Raw genomic sequence first — 15,261 nt, forward strand, 5'->3', positions numbered from 1 at the left:
AAGCAGTTTGTTGCATCATTGTAGCTACAGGTTGCGTTTGACAGATCCCGGAAAAGATTCAAAGCATAGCATCTAGAGCTCATCATGGGCAGCTTCTTCCTCATCATCGCTGGCTTCATCCCCGGAGCCTTCGGCTTCAAACGTCGGCAGGTCGCCCTTGGACTTGACCTGGTTGGCGCTCTTGCTCTCTGCAAACGAGATGAGATCTTCGATGCTGCGATCGCCTTCGTATTCGATCCATTCTTTCGAGCCAGCTGGCTTGAATCGAATGGTAGGGAAACCAGCGATCTTACCGCCTGCGGTAGGCGGGATGTCGTTGGCAGTTCCGTCAAGCTTGGCAACGAGGAACTTGTCCTTGTGCTCGCTGAATTGGTCTGCCAGCTGCTCCCAGATGGGCTTCAGGCGCTTGCAGTGTCCACACCAAGGCGCATAGACTGTGCGTATCATCAGCGTCTCATTCGCAGTCAGGTAGTATGGCGCGTACTCTCGAGGAAAACATCCTTGCTGTCGTCAAGTGCGACCTTTTCAAATTCTGACGTTACGAGAACGTAGACAGATTCGTCTTGAGTAGCGGGCACAGCCTCGCTCTTGATGCTAGGCTCAATCTCGCCCTTCAAGTATTTGCGAACGAATGCGCCGACGTTCTCAGGGTCGACAGTAAGAGATTGATCAAGAGGGAACTTGGTGGCCTCTTGAACATCCTGGATCGCAAAGGCGGGCCACTTGGCGTCTTCAAGGTTGAGAGACTTTGCGTGATCGCCAAACTTGAGCGCGTCAATCCAGACGAGGTTGACCTTGCCTTTGACTTCGCGAGCGAGTGGCTCGAGCGACTTGACGAGCGCCTCACGGCTCTCATCTGTTCGTTCGACAAAGACGTAGGCGAGCGGCAGGCCGGATTCTGCGTACTTGGCAAAGTTGTCGGGCGAGATCTCATCGAGCAGAGGGGTGTCGTAAGTCTTGACGAACTCAAGGAGCGAATCCTCAGTGAACGAGCTGGAAGGGAAGTCATTCCTGCCCTCATCGAACGACTTGTGCAGGACAATCTTTGCACCCGATGCACCGGCAAGCGAGCTATCGTGGGTCAAGCCAAAGACGTAGCTGTCGCGGTGGGTGTTGGCAAATTTGGTGAAGGTCTCCTTGTGCTCAGTGTCGGTTGAGTCGAGGTAGGCAATGATGACGACCTTGTCCGTCTTGCTGAACTCGTCGTGATTGCTCGAGGTGACATCAGAGACGGCCGGTAGTGCTTGCCTGAAGGTGACAAGGGTCAGCCAAACGGACGAGCGCGACAGGAGTCTCTTACTTTTTCATGTAGCTGATGATGCCAGGCGCTTCTCGAGTGCCAGCGTAGTCAGCTTCCTTGCCGTTGCGGAAGACCTTGAGTGTGCTGTCGATGCATGGTGAGCTTAGGCAGCATGCTCAGAAAGGAACACGTACGGGTAACCATTGACACCGAGCTCTGCACAAAGATCAGCTTCTTGTGTGCAGTCGATCTTGGCGAGCTTGATGTTGGACTCCTTGAGCGCAGTAGCTGCCTCCTCGTAGTGGGGAGCAAGAGCCTTGCAGTGACCACACTGAAGTCCCCAGTCAGCGTCGTCAAGCTCAAAGAGGCCTGCCACGTCAACTCACCCAGGGCGCAAAGAACTCTGCCAGGAGAAGATCTGAGCTGTCGACAGTCGACCTGAACGTGTCCTTGCCGAGTTCCAGCACGTCGCTGGCGGCTGCGACTGCCGCCAGAGCAGCAAATACCAATCCTCGCATGGCTTTAATTGCTGAACGAGCGAGCAGGCGCGCGCTCGCGACGACTGGCGTGATTTTCTCTCACGGTCGCTTTTACACGACGCATCTTTTGACGACGACTTCCCTTGGCGAGGGCAGCAAGTATACATGCATCAAGGCCTTTGTCGAGCACGGTCGGCACCGTGACACGGACGTCGTGACATCCATGCATGCGCTACAGCAAGTTACTGGCAAGGTAGTCTGCAAACATGCTCGCGATGGTCTCTGCAGAGCAATCTTTGCGACTCTGTCTGTTGAGTATCGTGAACTGTCGCTTGAGCCGATGCATCTTACTCGGCGGTACTTTGATCGAAGGCAGGTTCACTTCGAGCAAAGTCTGTTGACCATGCGATAGGTTAACGTGTAGCTTCGTCGAACCGCCCGACAGATCGATAGCTTGCGCCTCTATGATTGCCGTGATGACCGACTGTGTGACCGTCTCGAGGAGATGCAGATAGTCGCCAGACGGTACGGAAGTCTGCAGATCATGGCTCAACGAATGAGCTGGGTATAGCAAGACATCAAGGACATGGCGTACAGGCAAGACAGCTCCCGTCGGAGGTTTAAGCGTGGCGGTAGTGAGCGCAGACATGATCTTGTCGACAGGCAAGCACGCATCCTCGTCAGACACGACGATGAGAGGCGTGTCCCATCTTGTCGCGTATGATGGCTCTTCATATCGCTGCAAGAGGTTATCAAATCTGCGCAGCAGAGATCAGTTGTGGGGCGACGATCAGCAGACGCAGGCTCACGTCGCTTGTAGGTAGCCCTTGTCGCCTTTGGCTATATTCCATGCTCGACAGCGATTGATGGGCGCGACGACATTGAGCTGCGCGTCAGGTGAGTTGCAGACCGGAGTGGCGGCGAGGCCGACTGACAGTGCATGTACGGCAGCCTGCTTCCCGAGCGGCGCAGTAGTATTGATATCGCAGCGACTTGATGTAATTCATTGCGTCGCAGATCACAATGCGATCTTTCCGTAGCGCCCTGACGACAGCAGAGAGCAGCGCAGCACGCGCAGGCTTCTCTGACCTGCTCTCTAGCTCGCACCGCATGAGCATGTGCTCAGTCGACGAGACAGACACTCGCCATCGTAGGCATCGCGAGAGATGTGGATGGATTCGTCCGATATGATGACAACCTCGAGCGCTTGCTGTTCCTGTAGTATCCTGACGAGTTCTGCCACTCTTGTGCTTTTGCCGCTGCAGGGATAGCCGGATACTGTGACGAGTGCCATGGGATGGAAGGCGGCAGATAGCAATCCGAAAGATGGACAGAGCGCGACACGACGTCAGCACGGTGCTGCATGCAGAGCGATGGCAGTGACAATCCCCTGGGCAGGTTCTGACGAGAGCAGAGGCGATGCATCGGCTGACGTCGGTGCAGGCTACATACCCAGCCTGGGTCTGAACATCCTCGCGCTTGTGTTGTACGCCCTCATCGGCGCCGGTCATTTCATCAACGTCTTTACCTATCGCACCAAATGGGGGCTATGTCTGCCCATTGCCTGTTGGAGTCAGCCATCCAAGCTGTCCCTCGTCTCGATGCTCAAAGCAGGTCACAGCGGAATCGCTCGGGTTCGGTCTGCGCATCCTCTTTCGACATGATGTCACCTCTGGCGTGTTCATAGCCACAAACCTCTTCGTCGTCCTCTCACCCGCTGCTTTCCTCGCATTCAATTATATCACCTATGGTAGACTCATCCGCCAGATCAATGGCAACGTCTCCCTCATCAATCCTCGCAAAGTAACCCGGATCTTTGTCGCGAGCGTGCGTCCAAAGATCTCTGTCCTTGACCAGCCTGACGCTTTATGCAGGACATCTTTACCTTTCTTGTGCAAGGCGCAGGTGGCGGTCTGATTGCCTCTGGCTCATCGACCGGTCAGATCATCTTCTTGGTAGGCTTAGCCGGGCAAGGCGCTTCCTACGCGCTCTTTTGCGTCTTGTTCGTCTCTGCCCACATCCGCATCGTCAGAGCTAGACGACGGACAACATTCAGCAACGAGAAGGCCGGTAGCCAAGCAACACTGGCGAATCATGATGGTGATGATGCTCCGGCTGTGCAGCCGACAGCTTACGACCAACCTTTCTGGACCGTCTTCGCTTGCCTGTACGCCACGTCAGTACCCATCTTGATACGGTCGGTCTATCGCGTCATCGAGCTCGCCGTGGGCTACAACGGTGTCCTATACAATCACGAAAAGTACTTTCTCGGCCTCGATGCGCTGCCGCTTCTCGTCGCCGTCGCCATCTGGCTGCCTTTGTGGCCATCTCGTTATTTTCCGAAACATGCACGAGCATGACGTAACAGCAAGAGCAAGCACTCACTTTCGCAGAAAACACCATAGAATACATTAGTAACACACGTGTAGCGCATACAATTACATGATGTTGCACTTTGCACTGCTGCAACACCCTTTGCCGTGACTGTCATCTGCTGCTGCTGCTGCTGGCTTAGTTGCTGCTGCTGTCGTTGATGTCTTCTCTGCCTTGGGCACTTCAGCGAAGCTCGGCTGTGCCGGCGGCATGACGTTACGGCGAGGATAGATTGGAACGGGTTGTGGCTTGACGGCCTCTGCCGCAGTCGACGAGTCGACAGCAGGCCGAGCCGGATCTGACGCAACGAGAGCAGACAACCTATTGCTTGCTTTTGCTTCCATCGCGGAAGGCGATGTCGTCGGAACAGCTGCCGGTAGTGGCTCTGACTCGGGCGTGCCCTTGATCTTGCTCGCCTGGTCCAGCTCGACAGGTGTAGACTCTTCTAGTGGCGGCACAAAGTGGTCCGCGAGATTGGCATTCTGGGATTGACTGGCCTGAAGCCGCTTGGCGACGGTGGGAATCACGACATCATCCCAGGTATGCTTCTCCTGAGGAGGTGAATCCTTCTTTTGCGCAGCTAGCGCAATGCCAGCCAATGAGCCTGCCTCTGGCATGATGTCGCTTTTGTAGATCGTCGGCGCTTGTGGGACCCACTCGCTATCCGACATTGTGCTGTGATCGGCAGATGCGGATGTGAATGACTTTGCTCGCTGTCGGGTCTCTGATAGTCGAGCTACCGATTGGACGGGCTCCGTCTTGCGAGGTTTCTTAGCGATAACGCGCGTGGGCTGGCTGATCGCTCGTTGGCGCACCGTCCTCAGGTCTTCATTCGACGGTGCAGGCGCAACGACGGTACTTGATGGTTGTGCGGGCAGTGGATGTGGCTCTGGCGCACTCAAAGCTGAAGCAGGTGGTTGTTCGAGATCAGCACTGCCCTGCTGCCCTTCTTGCGTTGGCTCGGGTTGCGGTGTTCCAGACCTTAGCGCGCCTCTAGAAGGGCTAAGTTGACCCGGCGCCACACCTTTGAGCGAGTCGCGCAAGTTCATGCTCGAGCCTGATCCTGGTATAGATGAACCTGCAGCTTGCGTCGTCGAAACAGATATGACTGCAGGAGATTTGATTGGCAAATTGGCTTCTGACTGCTTGCGCTTCCGGAAGCTGCCTGTGCTGATAGAGCGCGGAGGACCAAATCTTGCCAGTGGCGAACGTGAGCTAGGCGCTTGCGTCGAAGCTTGCGTTGAGACGACGGAAGCCGCTATATCCTCTTCTGTGCCCGTGGCTCGTGGAGTTGCCTGGCCGCTGCGAGTCTGCGTCAGCATGGGATCTCACAAGCTCTTTCTCACTGACCTCATCGTGTCGGCGAAGGCAGAGAAGAGATCGTGAGAAGCAGGGCCTTGTTGCTCTTGTTGGTGCTTGTTCCAGGAAGCAAGCGTTTCTGCAGTCAGCGAAGAGTGACGGACCGGACGCGAGAGCCGATCTAAGCCTGACAAGGATTTTGTGGGTGCAGACGCGATCGAGGCAAGGCTGGCCGAACTATCGTCGCGATCTCTGTTGGAAGTTATACCGGCGAGATTGCGATAAGAGGAGCCTCGACCGGTTGGCCTCGAAAAGTTGTGCTTGACAAGGGAGGTCGCTTTCTGAGGGCTAGCCGGCTTCGATGATGATCTATTGGTAGATGCAGTTGCGAGCGGTTGCTGTCGAGCCGCGCGATCGGTGAGATCGAGTGAACCTGCCTCGGTCTCACTTGCACTGCCGTCAGACGAGGCTACGCTGCGATGAGAAGGAAACGGCTGAGTGACTGCCTGTGTAGATGAGACCGGCGCTGAGAGGTAGGCGTCTACAGCGCGACGTCTGATCCTCGCCTTGCCGCTCGACGATGTGCTTAGCCCGCGCGTTCGAGGTTGTTCTCCAACTCGCGGCGATGCAGACCAAGCTTCTTGGCTGCCCGGGCTTGCGTGACTCTGATGACTGCTCGCACTCGACTCCTCCCTGCTGATCTGCTTCTCGAGCGATTTGAGTTGATGGATGGGTGTGTCAACCGCTGTAGAATCGTCTGCTTCGTCGTCGAATGTATGGATGCCTGAAGGCGGTTCGGCCGCTCGAAAGCTTGCTTTCGACTTGGCGTGCCGAAGGTCTGGGTGGTCTGAGTCGTCGGTACGCCAGGTACGGCCAACGATGGCCTCGAGTGCGTGCTGTTTGGCTAGTTCGGCGTCACGGCGCTCCCTCTGCTTGGCTTCCTGATCAAACTGCTCAAATTCGTCGTCAAAGTTTCGCATAGTCTGTCGGACGGGCAGTCTTGACACAGATTGTGAGCGAGTGTCAAGCTGTCCTTCGTCGGCAGCCCGTCGTCCAAACGGGCGTGAAAAGTTGGGCTGCTCTTTAGAGAGGTTGTAGCGTGATCTAGCCTGCTTGGCAGGCTTGGCCTTTGTACGATCGTCGACTAGCTTTGCGATGTGCTCGAGCTCGAGGAGAACGGCACGCAAGCGAGTGTGGGTGGCTTCGACGAGCACGAAATCTGAAGCATCGAGGCAGAACTTGTTGACTGCCATGTTACCAGATGTATCAGCTCTGCGTCGCTCAGAGGCTCGTGCGCAGCCTGACTCACCCGACAAACGCTCAAGAGGTCACGAAGCCTAGCCGGCCACGCCTCTATCTGAGCTGGCTCCCTTGGCGCTCGCGGCCAATTTTGGATTCCAAGCAGACGCGCCTTCTCCTCCAAAGTCAGTCAGCCAGCAAAAGCGCGAGGGAGAAATCAGACCCAAGCAAAATTTGCATGGAGATCACACGTCAATGCGAACGTCAGAGAGAGCATGTTGGCAGGCATGCTAGCCTATGCGATCTAAGGGCTGCTCGAGCTCAGCTTATTTCTGCAGAGCAAAGGTTCAGTCAAACGGGACGAGCGATAGAAGGGGTCACGAACGGAAGCCTCCTTGTAGCCCAAGGCGAGCTCTTCGCCCATGGCACTCGTGACTGCGATGACGAGCTGTGCAGCGAGGATCAGCCTTGAATGAGAAGCGAGCGAGCAAGCGCGACTGACATCCTTGCCATCTTCGAAATCCTTCTCAATCTGCTCGCCAAGCTCTCCCTCGGGAACCTTGACATCGTTCTTCTCGGCACCGTCACCAGTCATGAGGTTGAGGAAGCCATCGTCGACTGTTTCTCTTGTCAGATTGCACAGATGCTGCACGGAGCGACATACTGTTAACGAGGGTGTATTCCATACGGTTGACATTAGGGACTGTCACATCGGTTAGCATTGACTTGGGTCTGCGGACGGTCGATTCACCATCCATATTGTGAGTCGAGGGCGAGATATCTTCGAGCTTCTTGTTGGTGAAAATGTCGATAGCGACCAAGTGGACCTTGGCGTGACCGTGCTTGCCCGTCTTTGAAGTGGACATATCGACGATCTGACGGCGCGTCTTGGCGTAAGCAAACGAGGACCCTGCGCTACCACCACGGGACCGACCTTGCAAGGGCGACCTTTGATGACGACGTGACCGTTCTTGCGCAGTGCCGAGCATTGCATGGGGTAGGTCATCGATGCGCCAGCGCCGACGCTCTCGAACGTCTCATGGTGCTCTTCCTCGGCGGGAGGAGCCATCTTGAAGCCTGGCTTTGCAAAGTCTCACGCAGGCGACCGCTCCGTCGATGTCTGGTGGGGCTCCTCGCTGTCAGTCTTGCCGATTTGGGTTAGAGCTCAGACGAACCTGTCGGAACGAAGTTTTGGTTTACAAGCGGCCTCGGGTGACTCTGAGAAGCACAAGCGAACTTGTCAGTACCGGCCGCGATACAGCTGACGCAAGCGAGAAGCGAAGGGCACTGCGGAAGGAACGCAAATGACGAGCTGGGCGGCGGAAAGGTGAGAGCAACCAATCGCAAGCCACGCAAAAGCGCCGCGCAATGTGTCTAGCTTGCAGATCTTGCGCTTCTACTGCCCGACCAGCTCGTCTTTCATCGCTTCACGCAGATTCGCTACGCCCAATGCCCTTGCGCCTCGCTTTCTTCTACTCACCTCGGCCTTGTCGTTTCTCTGTCGCACAACGTCGCTTTTTTCCGCAAACTTCTCACGCGAAGTATCAGATGATTGAGATTCAAGTTCCACAATGTCGAGGACTGTCTCTGGTCAGCGCTGGAAATAGTCCGGTTGAGCAACTTTGCGCTAACCAAACTCTAGGCCAGGCCGGCGACCCTTTTTCATTTTGAGCGACCATGCGGATCAGCGATAACGATATGCATGACTTGCCGTCCTCTCTCACTTCCATAACTCTCGCACTGAACGTCAGATGGACACCGAAAAGCGCAGCAGCTGCGAAAAGCAGGCCTCTACGGCCTCCCATGAGGGTGTCACGGCAGATCGACCAGACTCGCAGAACGAGAAGACTCTGCCAAACGAAAAGCAGGGCATGCAGAAGTCAGGCGACCCCACAAAGCAAGGCTTAGTCAAGCACACGACAGAAGATGATCTCGAGCTTCCGAGCGATGAGGAGCTCAAGACACTGCGACGCGTGCCTGATAGCCTCACGATGAGCATCTTCCTCGTCGTCATCGTCGAAGGTTGCGAGCGAGCGGCATACTATGGTCTCACGGGCATCTTCTTCGACTATCTCGCCAACCCGCTCGGTCCCTTGCCATCCGGTACGGGTGGTGTGGGTAGCGATCCTGAAGGTCTGTCAGGCGCGTTTGGACTCGGCACTGTGCCTGCGAACGGTCTCGTGCAATGTCAAAACTTTGTTTGTCTCTCGTTGTCCTCGATAGAGCTCTGCTGATGACCTCTGTGTCAGCTGACTTATCTCTTCCCTATTCTTGGGGCCTACATCGCTGATACCAAATGGGGACGCTACAAGACGATCTGCGTCTTCAGTGCGATCTACTTTGTCGGTCTGGTCATCATCACAGCTACCGCTGTGCCGTCTGCGATCCGTCATTCGTCTGCACTCGCAGGCTGGATCGTCGGCATGGTCCTCATGGTGCGTCGAGCCGCTTTCTGCTACCGCGAGCTGACGTAGTCTCCCTCATCAGAGCTGTGGCAGTGGTGGCATCAAATCCAATGTGGCACCGCTCGTAGCTGATCAGATCACTACGCCTCCTATGCGGATCAAGACACTCAAGACAGGCGAAAGGGTCATCGTCGATAGAGATGCAACGATTGCGCGGGTCTATGCCGTCTTCTACGCCAGCATCAATATCGGCGGCCTCTTGTCACTTGCGACAGCAGAAATGGAACGATACGTCGGCTTTGTCTGGGCGTACCTAGTACCCACTTTGGTATTCTTGGCTGTTCCTGTCGTGCTCTTCCTCGGTCGCAACAAGTATAGGGTCGTCGCTCCAGAAGGCTCTGTCCTTCTCGATGCGTTCAATGTGATACGCTATTCGCTGCGCAGCTTCTGGACTGCGCCTCTATCGTATTACCGGAGCATCAGACGAAAGGAAGATCCCTACGCAGTCTGTCGCCCGAGCTACTACGAAAAGCAAGGTCAAGAGAAGCCGAGCTGGCTCAAGTGGGACGATGTATTCGTTTCAGAAGTGCAGAGGACCGTCACCGCAACAAATGTGCTCTGGTTCTTTCCCATCTACTGGCTCTGTTACGGCACATTGCTCGGACCGCTCATCTCCCAAGGCAACGAAATGCAATTGGGCGGAACGCCTGCAACATTGTTACCCAACATCGACTCGATCGCTCTCATCGTTTTCATCCCGATTGTCGATATCTTCCTGTATCCGTTCCTTCGTCGACGTCAGATGATGCCAGGACCCATTGCCCGTATTACGCTGGGCTTCTTCCTGGGCTCAGCATCGATGATCTGCGCCTCGGTAACCCAATACTATATCTACAAGAGATCGCCTTGCGGTACAGACATCAGCGATACGGCTGGCTGCTATGCACCCATCAATGTTTGGCAACAATCGCTGACTTATACACTTATTGCGCTTTCTGAAATCTTTGCGAGTATCACGGGCCTCGAGTTCTGCTATCAGCGTGCGTGCTGTCTTCCTCACAGCTATCGAAACTCATAGGATTCCCGCTGAGCAGGCGCGCCCCTTCGGATGAAATCGCTCGTGCAGGCTTTCTTCCTGCTGATGACGGCGTTTGGCAACGCGCTCGCTGCTGCCTTGTCACCCGTCACAGGTGATCCCTACTTCACCTGGCTGTGAGTGAGCTGCATCTACAGCGTTCCGAGCTTGACGTCTGTGTACAGGTACGGAGGAACCGCTATTGCAGCCTTTATCACAGGCGTCATCTTCTATGTCCTCTTTCGTCATCTTGACGTCAATGACGCAGAGACCAATGCCATTGGTCTCGAGCAGGAGCGCGTCGACAAGGCGTTCATTGCTCATCCTTCGACACAGGAGGAAGAGGTCCGCATTGATGCCAGAGAAGGAGAAGCGACCGCGACAACCCTCGCACTTCTCGGCGGCCGATAGACGCTGCAATCAGGACTCGATCACGTCGTAGATAATGATATACACATGCATGGGATAATGGACATGAGCATCGATCGCTGGCCTGGCTCCGAGTGACTTGGGCTTATGCCAGCTTGACGCGCGGGTGGCGTCTGATCATCAGCAGGCGCAGTGGATTGGCGTGCGCACGCCAGTTACTAGCCCATCATGGTGAGCTTGCAATCGTTAGTGACTTCCCCAGGAGCTGAAGCGGGAGTCCCGAATGACAGTCTTCAGGTGTTGCGGTCTCCTCGGAATGCTTGGAAGCATTCCAAACGGTGAGGGAGCTGTGCTGGCTTGCTTCGCTTTGGAGCTGATGACCCCTTGCTCGTGCACAGCTCAAGCTCGGCAAGAGTCAGCATTCGGCTCATACTCACTTGATGAAAAGCTGACGCTAGTCTTCAGAGCTCAAGTACATCATCTACGGGCTCAACAAGGACAACACCGAGATTGTGGTCGTGAAGACGTCCGACTCGGCAGACTACGACGAGTTTGTAGGCGACCTGCCGCCTGCAGATTGTCGCTGGGCAGTGTACGACTTTGAATACGAGCAAGCTGGCGGAGGTGGCAAGCGAAACAAGCTCGTCTTCTACATGTGGTCCGGTCTTTCTCAGTCTGGCATGCGATGTCAAGCCTGATGAGAGAGGACCAGGTCGCCGGACGAGTCGAAGATCAAAGCCAAGATGCTGTTTGCTTCTTCCAAAGACGCTCTCAGGCGTTCACTCGTCGGCATCGCGACAGAGATCCAAGGCACAGACTTTAGCGAGATTGCGTATCAGACTGGTGCGTCATTGCGCGCTCATGTTGAACACGGCAGAATTCAGCTGGCTGACGTTGTTTGTTGCAGTTCTTGACAAGGTCAGCCGAGGAACCTCATAGAATGCGGCGTTTGCGCACCCACGCGTCCTGTCAGGAACGACAGCGACGAAATGCCATGTTACCTGCTGTCTGCTCTCCTGGTCGCGCGCGCTTCATCTGAGCTAGTGTCTCTCTATCGATGACTGGCAGCGATCAGTCCATTGCCCGCCCGAGTGTGTGTGAAGAAGAGCTCGTGATTACAACAGACATGGTGACAAAATTGATACAGCGAGACTATCTCAAAGATCAGCGGCCTTTGCTTTACCCTTGCCTTTGCCAGTGTAAGTCGGCTGCTTCTCATACGCGTTCGAAGGGGGAGGCACTACGACCTGAGTGGCGCTGCTCGATTCTGATGACTTGCTCGCCTGTGCGGAGTCGTCGTGCGAATGGTGCTTATGGTCGTGCGCGCCTTCGTCACACGAGTCATCGGATTCGTCGGACGAGACGTCAAACGGATCGTCCCATTTCCTTGGCTTGCTGTAAATGCAGCAGACTGCAGAGCGTACACACTCGCGATGAGCATGGTCTGCTGTTCACGGCGGCTGCGAGCTTACTCTTGCTCTTCTTTCGACCCAGACCTTCATTGTCGACGACTTCCTCGTCCCATTTGACCCGGGGTGACTTCTTTGTCGATAGACCTCTGAGCTTGAGCACGCCACCCGGACCGGCTTGAGGAGTGTCCGCTTGCTGATGATCAGACTCGTGTTCGGTGACAGTTTGCGAGCCTGCATTGCTGTTCCGTGGTCGCATGTTCAGCCGATGCACTGGGATGAGAGTGCAGAGCCTACGAGTCTCGAGGTCGGGTGCTTGTCCGTCGCATGATTCAGGCCAGCTCGGATTCCAAGCGCCGACGCCAGGCTTTCGGCCGAAGTGAGCGAGTCGTCATGTCACGTGGCACTTGGCACAAAGCTCGTATCGCCAGCGAGGAGGTCGACGTCTTTGCGTGCGTCAAGTGTACGCCATGGTGCAGGACCCACGCATGTCCGAGAAAGAGGCTGCAAGGCTCGTCTGTGGTGTCCTCAGCTGTGCTCGGCTGACCCTCGAGCGGGTCTCTCAGCATCAATGCAGCTGCAGCTGTAAGACGGTACGATGTCAAGCCACGCCTCGACTATCGCACCGTGTCTGCAGTCAATGGCGAGCTCGCCTCCACATTGAACTTGTCCATGATGAGCTCATCTTGTCCTTGGACCGCGCAGGGCCGCTCGTCGTGCTAGAGAACGTCAAGTTCCCGTCGTACAATGAGATCGTGCAGCTCACCTTACCCGACGGCACGAAGCGAGGCGGTCAGGTACTCGAAGTCAACGGCAACAAGGCCATCGTTCAGGTCTTTGAGGGCACTTCCGGCATCGACGTCAGAGCGACCCACGTCGAGTTCTCGGGATCGAGCATGAAGCTGCCCGTGAGCGAGGATATGCTCGGTCGCATGTTCAACGGATCGGGCAAACCCATCGACAAGGGTCCCAAAGTCTTTGCGGAAGACTATCTCGACATCAACGGTGGGTTCAGCAGCTCTTACAAGTCTTGCATGCGGACTGAACGCGTTATCATCCCGGACAGGCTCACCCATCAATCCCTACTCCCGCGTGTACCCCGAAGAGATGATCCAGGTCGGCATCTCCTCCATCGATACCATGTGTGCCGTCGCACGAGGTCAGAAGATTCCCATCTTCTCGGCTGCCGGTCTGCCTCACAATGAGGTACGGACTTTGCGCTTCATCCGTCGACGAGACTGAGAAGGAGAGACGATCGTGCAGATTGCCGCGCAAATCTGTCGACAAGCTGGTTTGGTCAACAAGAGCAAGCCCACAAAGGGCGTGCATGATGACCATGATGTAAGGATGCCCGACGGAAAGGCAGCTACAGATCTGACCGACCGACCGACCGACAGGATAATTTCTCGATCGTCTTTGCTGCCATGGGCGTCAACATGGAGACCGCTCGCTTCTTCAGGCAAGACTTTGAAGAGAACGGCTCGCTCGATCGCGTCACACTCTTCCTCAATCTCGCCAACGATCCTACGTAGGCAAAGCACAGCTAGATGGGAGTCTGCTAATTCCTAAAGGTGGTTTCCAGGATCGAGCGCATCATCACACCTCGTCTGGCACTCACAACGGCAGAGTATTATGCTTACCAGCTCGAGAAACACGTTCTCGTCATCTTGACCGACATGTCGTCCTACGCCGATGCGCTCCGAGAAGTCTCGGCCGCACGAGAAGAAGTGCCCGGTCGCCGTGGCTACCCAGGATACATGTACACGGATCTCTCGACCATCTACGAACGTGCAGGCCGTGTCGAAGGTCGCAACGGATCGATCACCCAGATTCCCATCCTCACCATGCCCAACGATGGTATACTCGATCTAGTCTGATCACGGACTGCACTGATATCGGAAGGCAGATATCACCCATCCTATTCCTGATCTGACAGGTTACATCACAGAAGGCCAGATCTTCGTCGATCGACAGCTTTACAACAAACAGATCTACCCACCCATCAACGTCTTACCTTCTCTCTCGCGATTGATGAAGAGCGCCATCGGCGAAGGTCTCACCCGAGCAGACCACGGCGATGTGTCCAACCAGATGTACAGCATGTACGCTGTCGCTCGTGATGCTGCCTCGATGAAAGCCGTCGTCGGTGAGGAGGCTCTCTCGTCCGAAGAAAAGGTGCGCCCGGCCCTACACTGCAAACAAACCCTCAGCTGATGCGTGTATGCAGCTCGCGCTAGAGTTCTTGGACAAGTTCGAGAAGACATTTGTCAACCAGGGAGCGAACGAGTCGAGGACGATCTTCGAGTCGCTCGATCTCGCCTGGACGCTTCTGCGTATCTTCCCTCGCGAACAACTCTCGCGTATCTCGCCCAAGATCCTCGACCAATACTACGTCCGTCTTTCCCTCTGATGCCCGGCGACGCTGACTTGCTCTACATAGGCACGGAGGGGCAAGGAGAGCAAGAAAGAGGAAGACAAGGACGATAAAGAGTGATTGGTTGATTGATTGCATACTGTCTCTGCAGTGATTGTCGCTTTTGTATCTCAAACTACGCGCAGCCGTCGGCCATTCGCGCCATTTTTCCGCCCGAGAACCGAGCCACATTGAAGCATGCTGAGGGCGAGAGTAGCTCGAGTAGCAGCGCAGGCGAGGCCTGTTGCACGTTTGCCGAGCAGACGCTATGCTTCCAGTGCCGAAAAGGCAACGGAGACCATCAAACATGCCGCAAGCCGAGGAGGTGACACGACCTGGATCGTCAGTCTGGTGCACTTCTACCTGACCCATGAGCTCATGCGAAAGCTGCAACAGATCGGATCTGGCTTGATCTTCATTCCGACGGTCATCTACCTCACCTCGCCCCCTCACAAGAAAGATCACGTCGAGCACTACAAGGAACGACATCAGACCCGTGAAGCTCAGCGACAGGCCACAGAGGACTACTACGAGGACCACGATGATCCTGAGGACGAGGTGGCAGATCATGTTGGTCCTGCCGGTGAGGGTAAGGATCACGGAGACGGTGACAAGCACCTCCGTAGCAAGAGCGAAGCGGATCATACCGGCCGACAGAAAGTCACCACTGAGCCCGGATACATGCGTGCTAGCGCAGACAAGATGGCGCAAGCTCAAAAGGATTCCACAAAGGTACGCTCGCCCTTGGACACGTCAGACGCGCTGAGTGTTGATGTCAAAGGGGGAACAGGGCCAGAGTGATCCAAAGGCCAGCGTGGCAGCTCACAAGACCCGCGAGATGGACAAGAAGGCGGGAAATAAGCCCAAAGATGACCCGAAAGCAAAGATCGAGGTCAGAGAAGAGAACAAGACTGACGAAGAAAAGTCAGACGAAGAGGAGGAGAAGGAGGAGGAATAGAC

The 15,261-nt window shown here is 55.5% G+C and overlaps 10 protein-coding genes across 10 annotated transcripts; 5 read left to right on the plus strand and 5 right to left on the minus strand.

Moving 5' to 3' along the window:
* Positions 1-2: 2 nt before the first annotated feature.
* L969DRAFT_84341 (uncharacterized protein) lies at positions 3-1,767 on the minus strand. Its single transcript, XM_014715610.1, has 5 exons — positions 1,627-1,767; positions 1,435-1,571; positions 1,301-1,384; positions 485-1,248; positions 3-434 (listed from the first exon to the last, which is right to left on the minus strand). Exons 1-5 carry the CDS (start codon positions 1,756-1,758, stop codon positions 73-75), a joined length of 1,479 nt encoding a protein of 492 aa, XP_014571096.1. The 5' UTR covers positions 1,759-1,767; the 3' UTR covers positions 3-72.
* A 126-nt stretch (positions 1,768-1,893) lies between these two features.
* L969DRAFT_84343 (uncharacterized protein) lies at positions 1,894-3,184 on the minus strand. Its single transcript, XM_014715611.1, has 5 exons — positions 2,866-3,184; positions 2,655-2,815; positions 2,529-2,605; positions 2,315-2,477; positions 1,894-2,254 (listed from the first exon to the last, which is right to left on the minus strand). The coding sequence occupies exons 1-5, from the start codon at positions 3,011-3,013 to the stop codon at positions 1,952-1,954; spliced, it is 852 nt and encodes a 283-aa protein (XP_014571097.1). The 5' UTR covers positions 3,014-3,184; the 3' UTR covers positions 1,894-1,951.
* L969DRAFT_14685 (uncharacterized protein) lies at positions 3,093-4,079 on the plus strand (the record flags this gene model as incomplete). Its single annotated transcript, XM_014714915.1, has 3 exons — positions 3,093-3,291; positions 3,341-3,546; positions 3,594-4,079. 3 exons carry the CDS (start codon positions 3,093-3,095, stop codon positions 4,077-4,079), a joined length of 891 nt encoding a protein of 296 aa, XP_014570401.1.
* Positions 4,080-4,157: 78 nt separating this feature from the next.
* Positions 4,158-6,644, minus strand: L969DRAFT_14686 (uncharacterized protein; the record flags this gene model as incomplete). Its single annotated transcript, XM_014714916.1, has 2 exons — positions 4,158-5,394; positions 5,443-6,644. The coding sequence occupies 2 exons, from the start codon at positions 6,642-6,644 to the stop codon at positions 4,158-4,160; spliced, it is 2,439 nt and encodes an 812-aa protein (XP_014570402.1).
* Positions 6,645-6,731: 87 nt separating this feature from the next.
* Positions 6,732-7,850, minus strand: L969DRAFT_84346 (uncharacterized protein; the record flags this gene model as incomplete). Its single annotated transcript, XM_014715613.1, has 7 exons — positions 7,806-7,850; positions 7,565-7,750; positions 7,382-7,505; positions 7,295-7,333; positions 7,085-7,248; positions 6,987-7,035; positions 6,732-6,962 (listed from the first exon to the last, which is right to left on the minus strand). Coding segments are annotated over exons 2-7 (517 nt in total), but the record flags the coding sequence as incomplete, so codon positions are not given.
* Positions 7,851-8,381: 531 nt separating this feature from the next.
* Positions 8,382-10,521, plus strand: L969DRAFT_91932 (uncharacterized protein; the record flags this gene model as incomplete). The annotated part of the gene is made up of 5 exons (XM_014715614.1): positions 8,382-8,828; positions 8,880-9,065; positions 9,118-10,075; positions 10,130-10,247; positions 10,296-10,521. The coding sequence occupies 5 exons, from the start codon at positions 8,382-8,384 to the stop codon at positions 10,519-10,521; spliced, it is 1,935 nt and encodes a 644-aa protein (XP_014571100.1).
* A 137-nt stretch (positions 10,522-10,658) lies between these two features.
* L969DRAFT_69603 (uncharacterized protein) lies at positions 10,659-11,518 on the plus strand (the record flags this gene model as incomplete). The annotated part of the gene is made up of 6 exons (XM_014715615.1): positions 10,659-10,710; positions 10,770-10,817; positions 10,878-10,893; positions 10,945-11,137; positions 11,192-11,342; positions 11,387-11,518. Exons 1-6 carry the CDS (start codon positions 10,708-10,710, stop codon positions 11,516-11,518), a joined length of 543 nt encoding a protein of 180 aa, XP_014571101.1. The 5' UTR covers positions 10,659-10,707.
* A 49-nt stretch (positions 11,519-11,567) lies between these two features.
* On the minus strand, positions 11,568-12,604 carry L969DRAFT_155975 (uncharacterized protein). The gene is made up of 4 exons (XM_014715616.1): positions 12,456-12,604; positions 12,186-12,400; positions 11,952-12,130; positions 11,568-11,890 (listed from the first exon to the last, which is right to left on the minus strand). Exons 2-4 carry the CDS (start codon positions 12,215-12,217, stop codon positions 11,637-11,639), a joined length of 465 nt encoding a protein of 154 aa, XP_014571102.1. The 5' UTR covers positions 12,218-12,400; positions 12,456-12,604; the 3' UTR covers positions 11,568-11,636.
* L969DRAFT_91935 (uncharacterized protein) lies at positions 12,359-14,382 on the plus strand (the record flags this gene model as incomplete). Its single annotated transcript, XM_014715617.1, has 10 exons — positions 12,359-12,399; positions 12,455-12,531; positions 12,594-12,893; positions 12,955-13,094; positions 13,152-13,229; positions 13,286-13,416; positions 13,471-13,745; positions 13,795-14,063; positions 14,116-14,280; positions 14,329-14,382. The coding sequence occupies 10 exons, from the start codon at positions 12,359-12,361 to the stop codon at positions 14,380-14,382; spliced, it is 1,530 nt and encodes a 509-aa protein (XP_014571103.1).
* Positions 14,383-14,447: 65 nt separating this feature from the next.
* Positions 14,448-15,259, plus strand: L969DRAFT_100961 (uncharacterized protein; the record flags this gene model as incomplete). The annotated part of the gene is made up of 3 exons (XM_014715618.1): positions 14,448-14,643; positions 14,698-15,033; positions 15,092-15,259. The coding sequence occupies exons 1-3, from the start codon at positions 14,500-14,502 to the stop codon at positions 15,257-15,259; spliced, it is 648 nt and encodes a 215-aa protein (XP_014571104.1). The 5' UTR covers positions 14,448-14,499.
* Between the last annotated feature and the right edge of the window lie 2 nt (positions 15,260-15,261).

Source organism: Mixia osmundae (assembly GCF_000708205.1).
Source record: "Mixia osmundae IAM 14324 unplaced genomic scaffold scaffold_1, whole genome shotgun sequence".
Lineage (NCBI taxonomy): Eukaryota > Fungi > Basidiomycota > Mixiomycetes > Mixiales > Mixiaceae > Mixia > Mixia osmundae.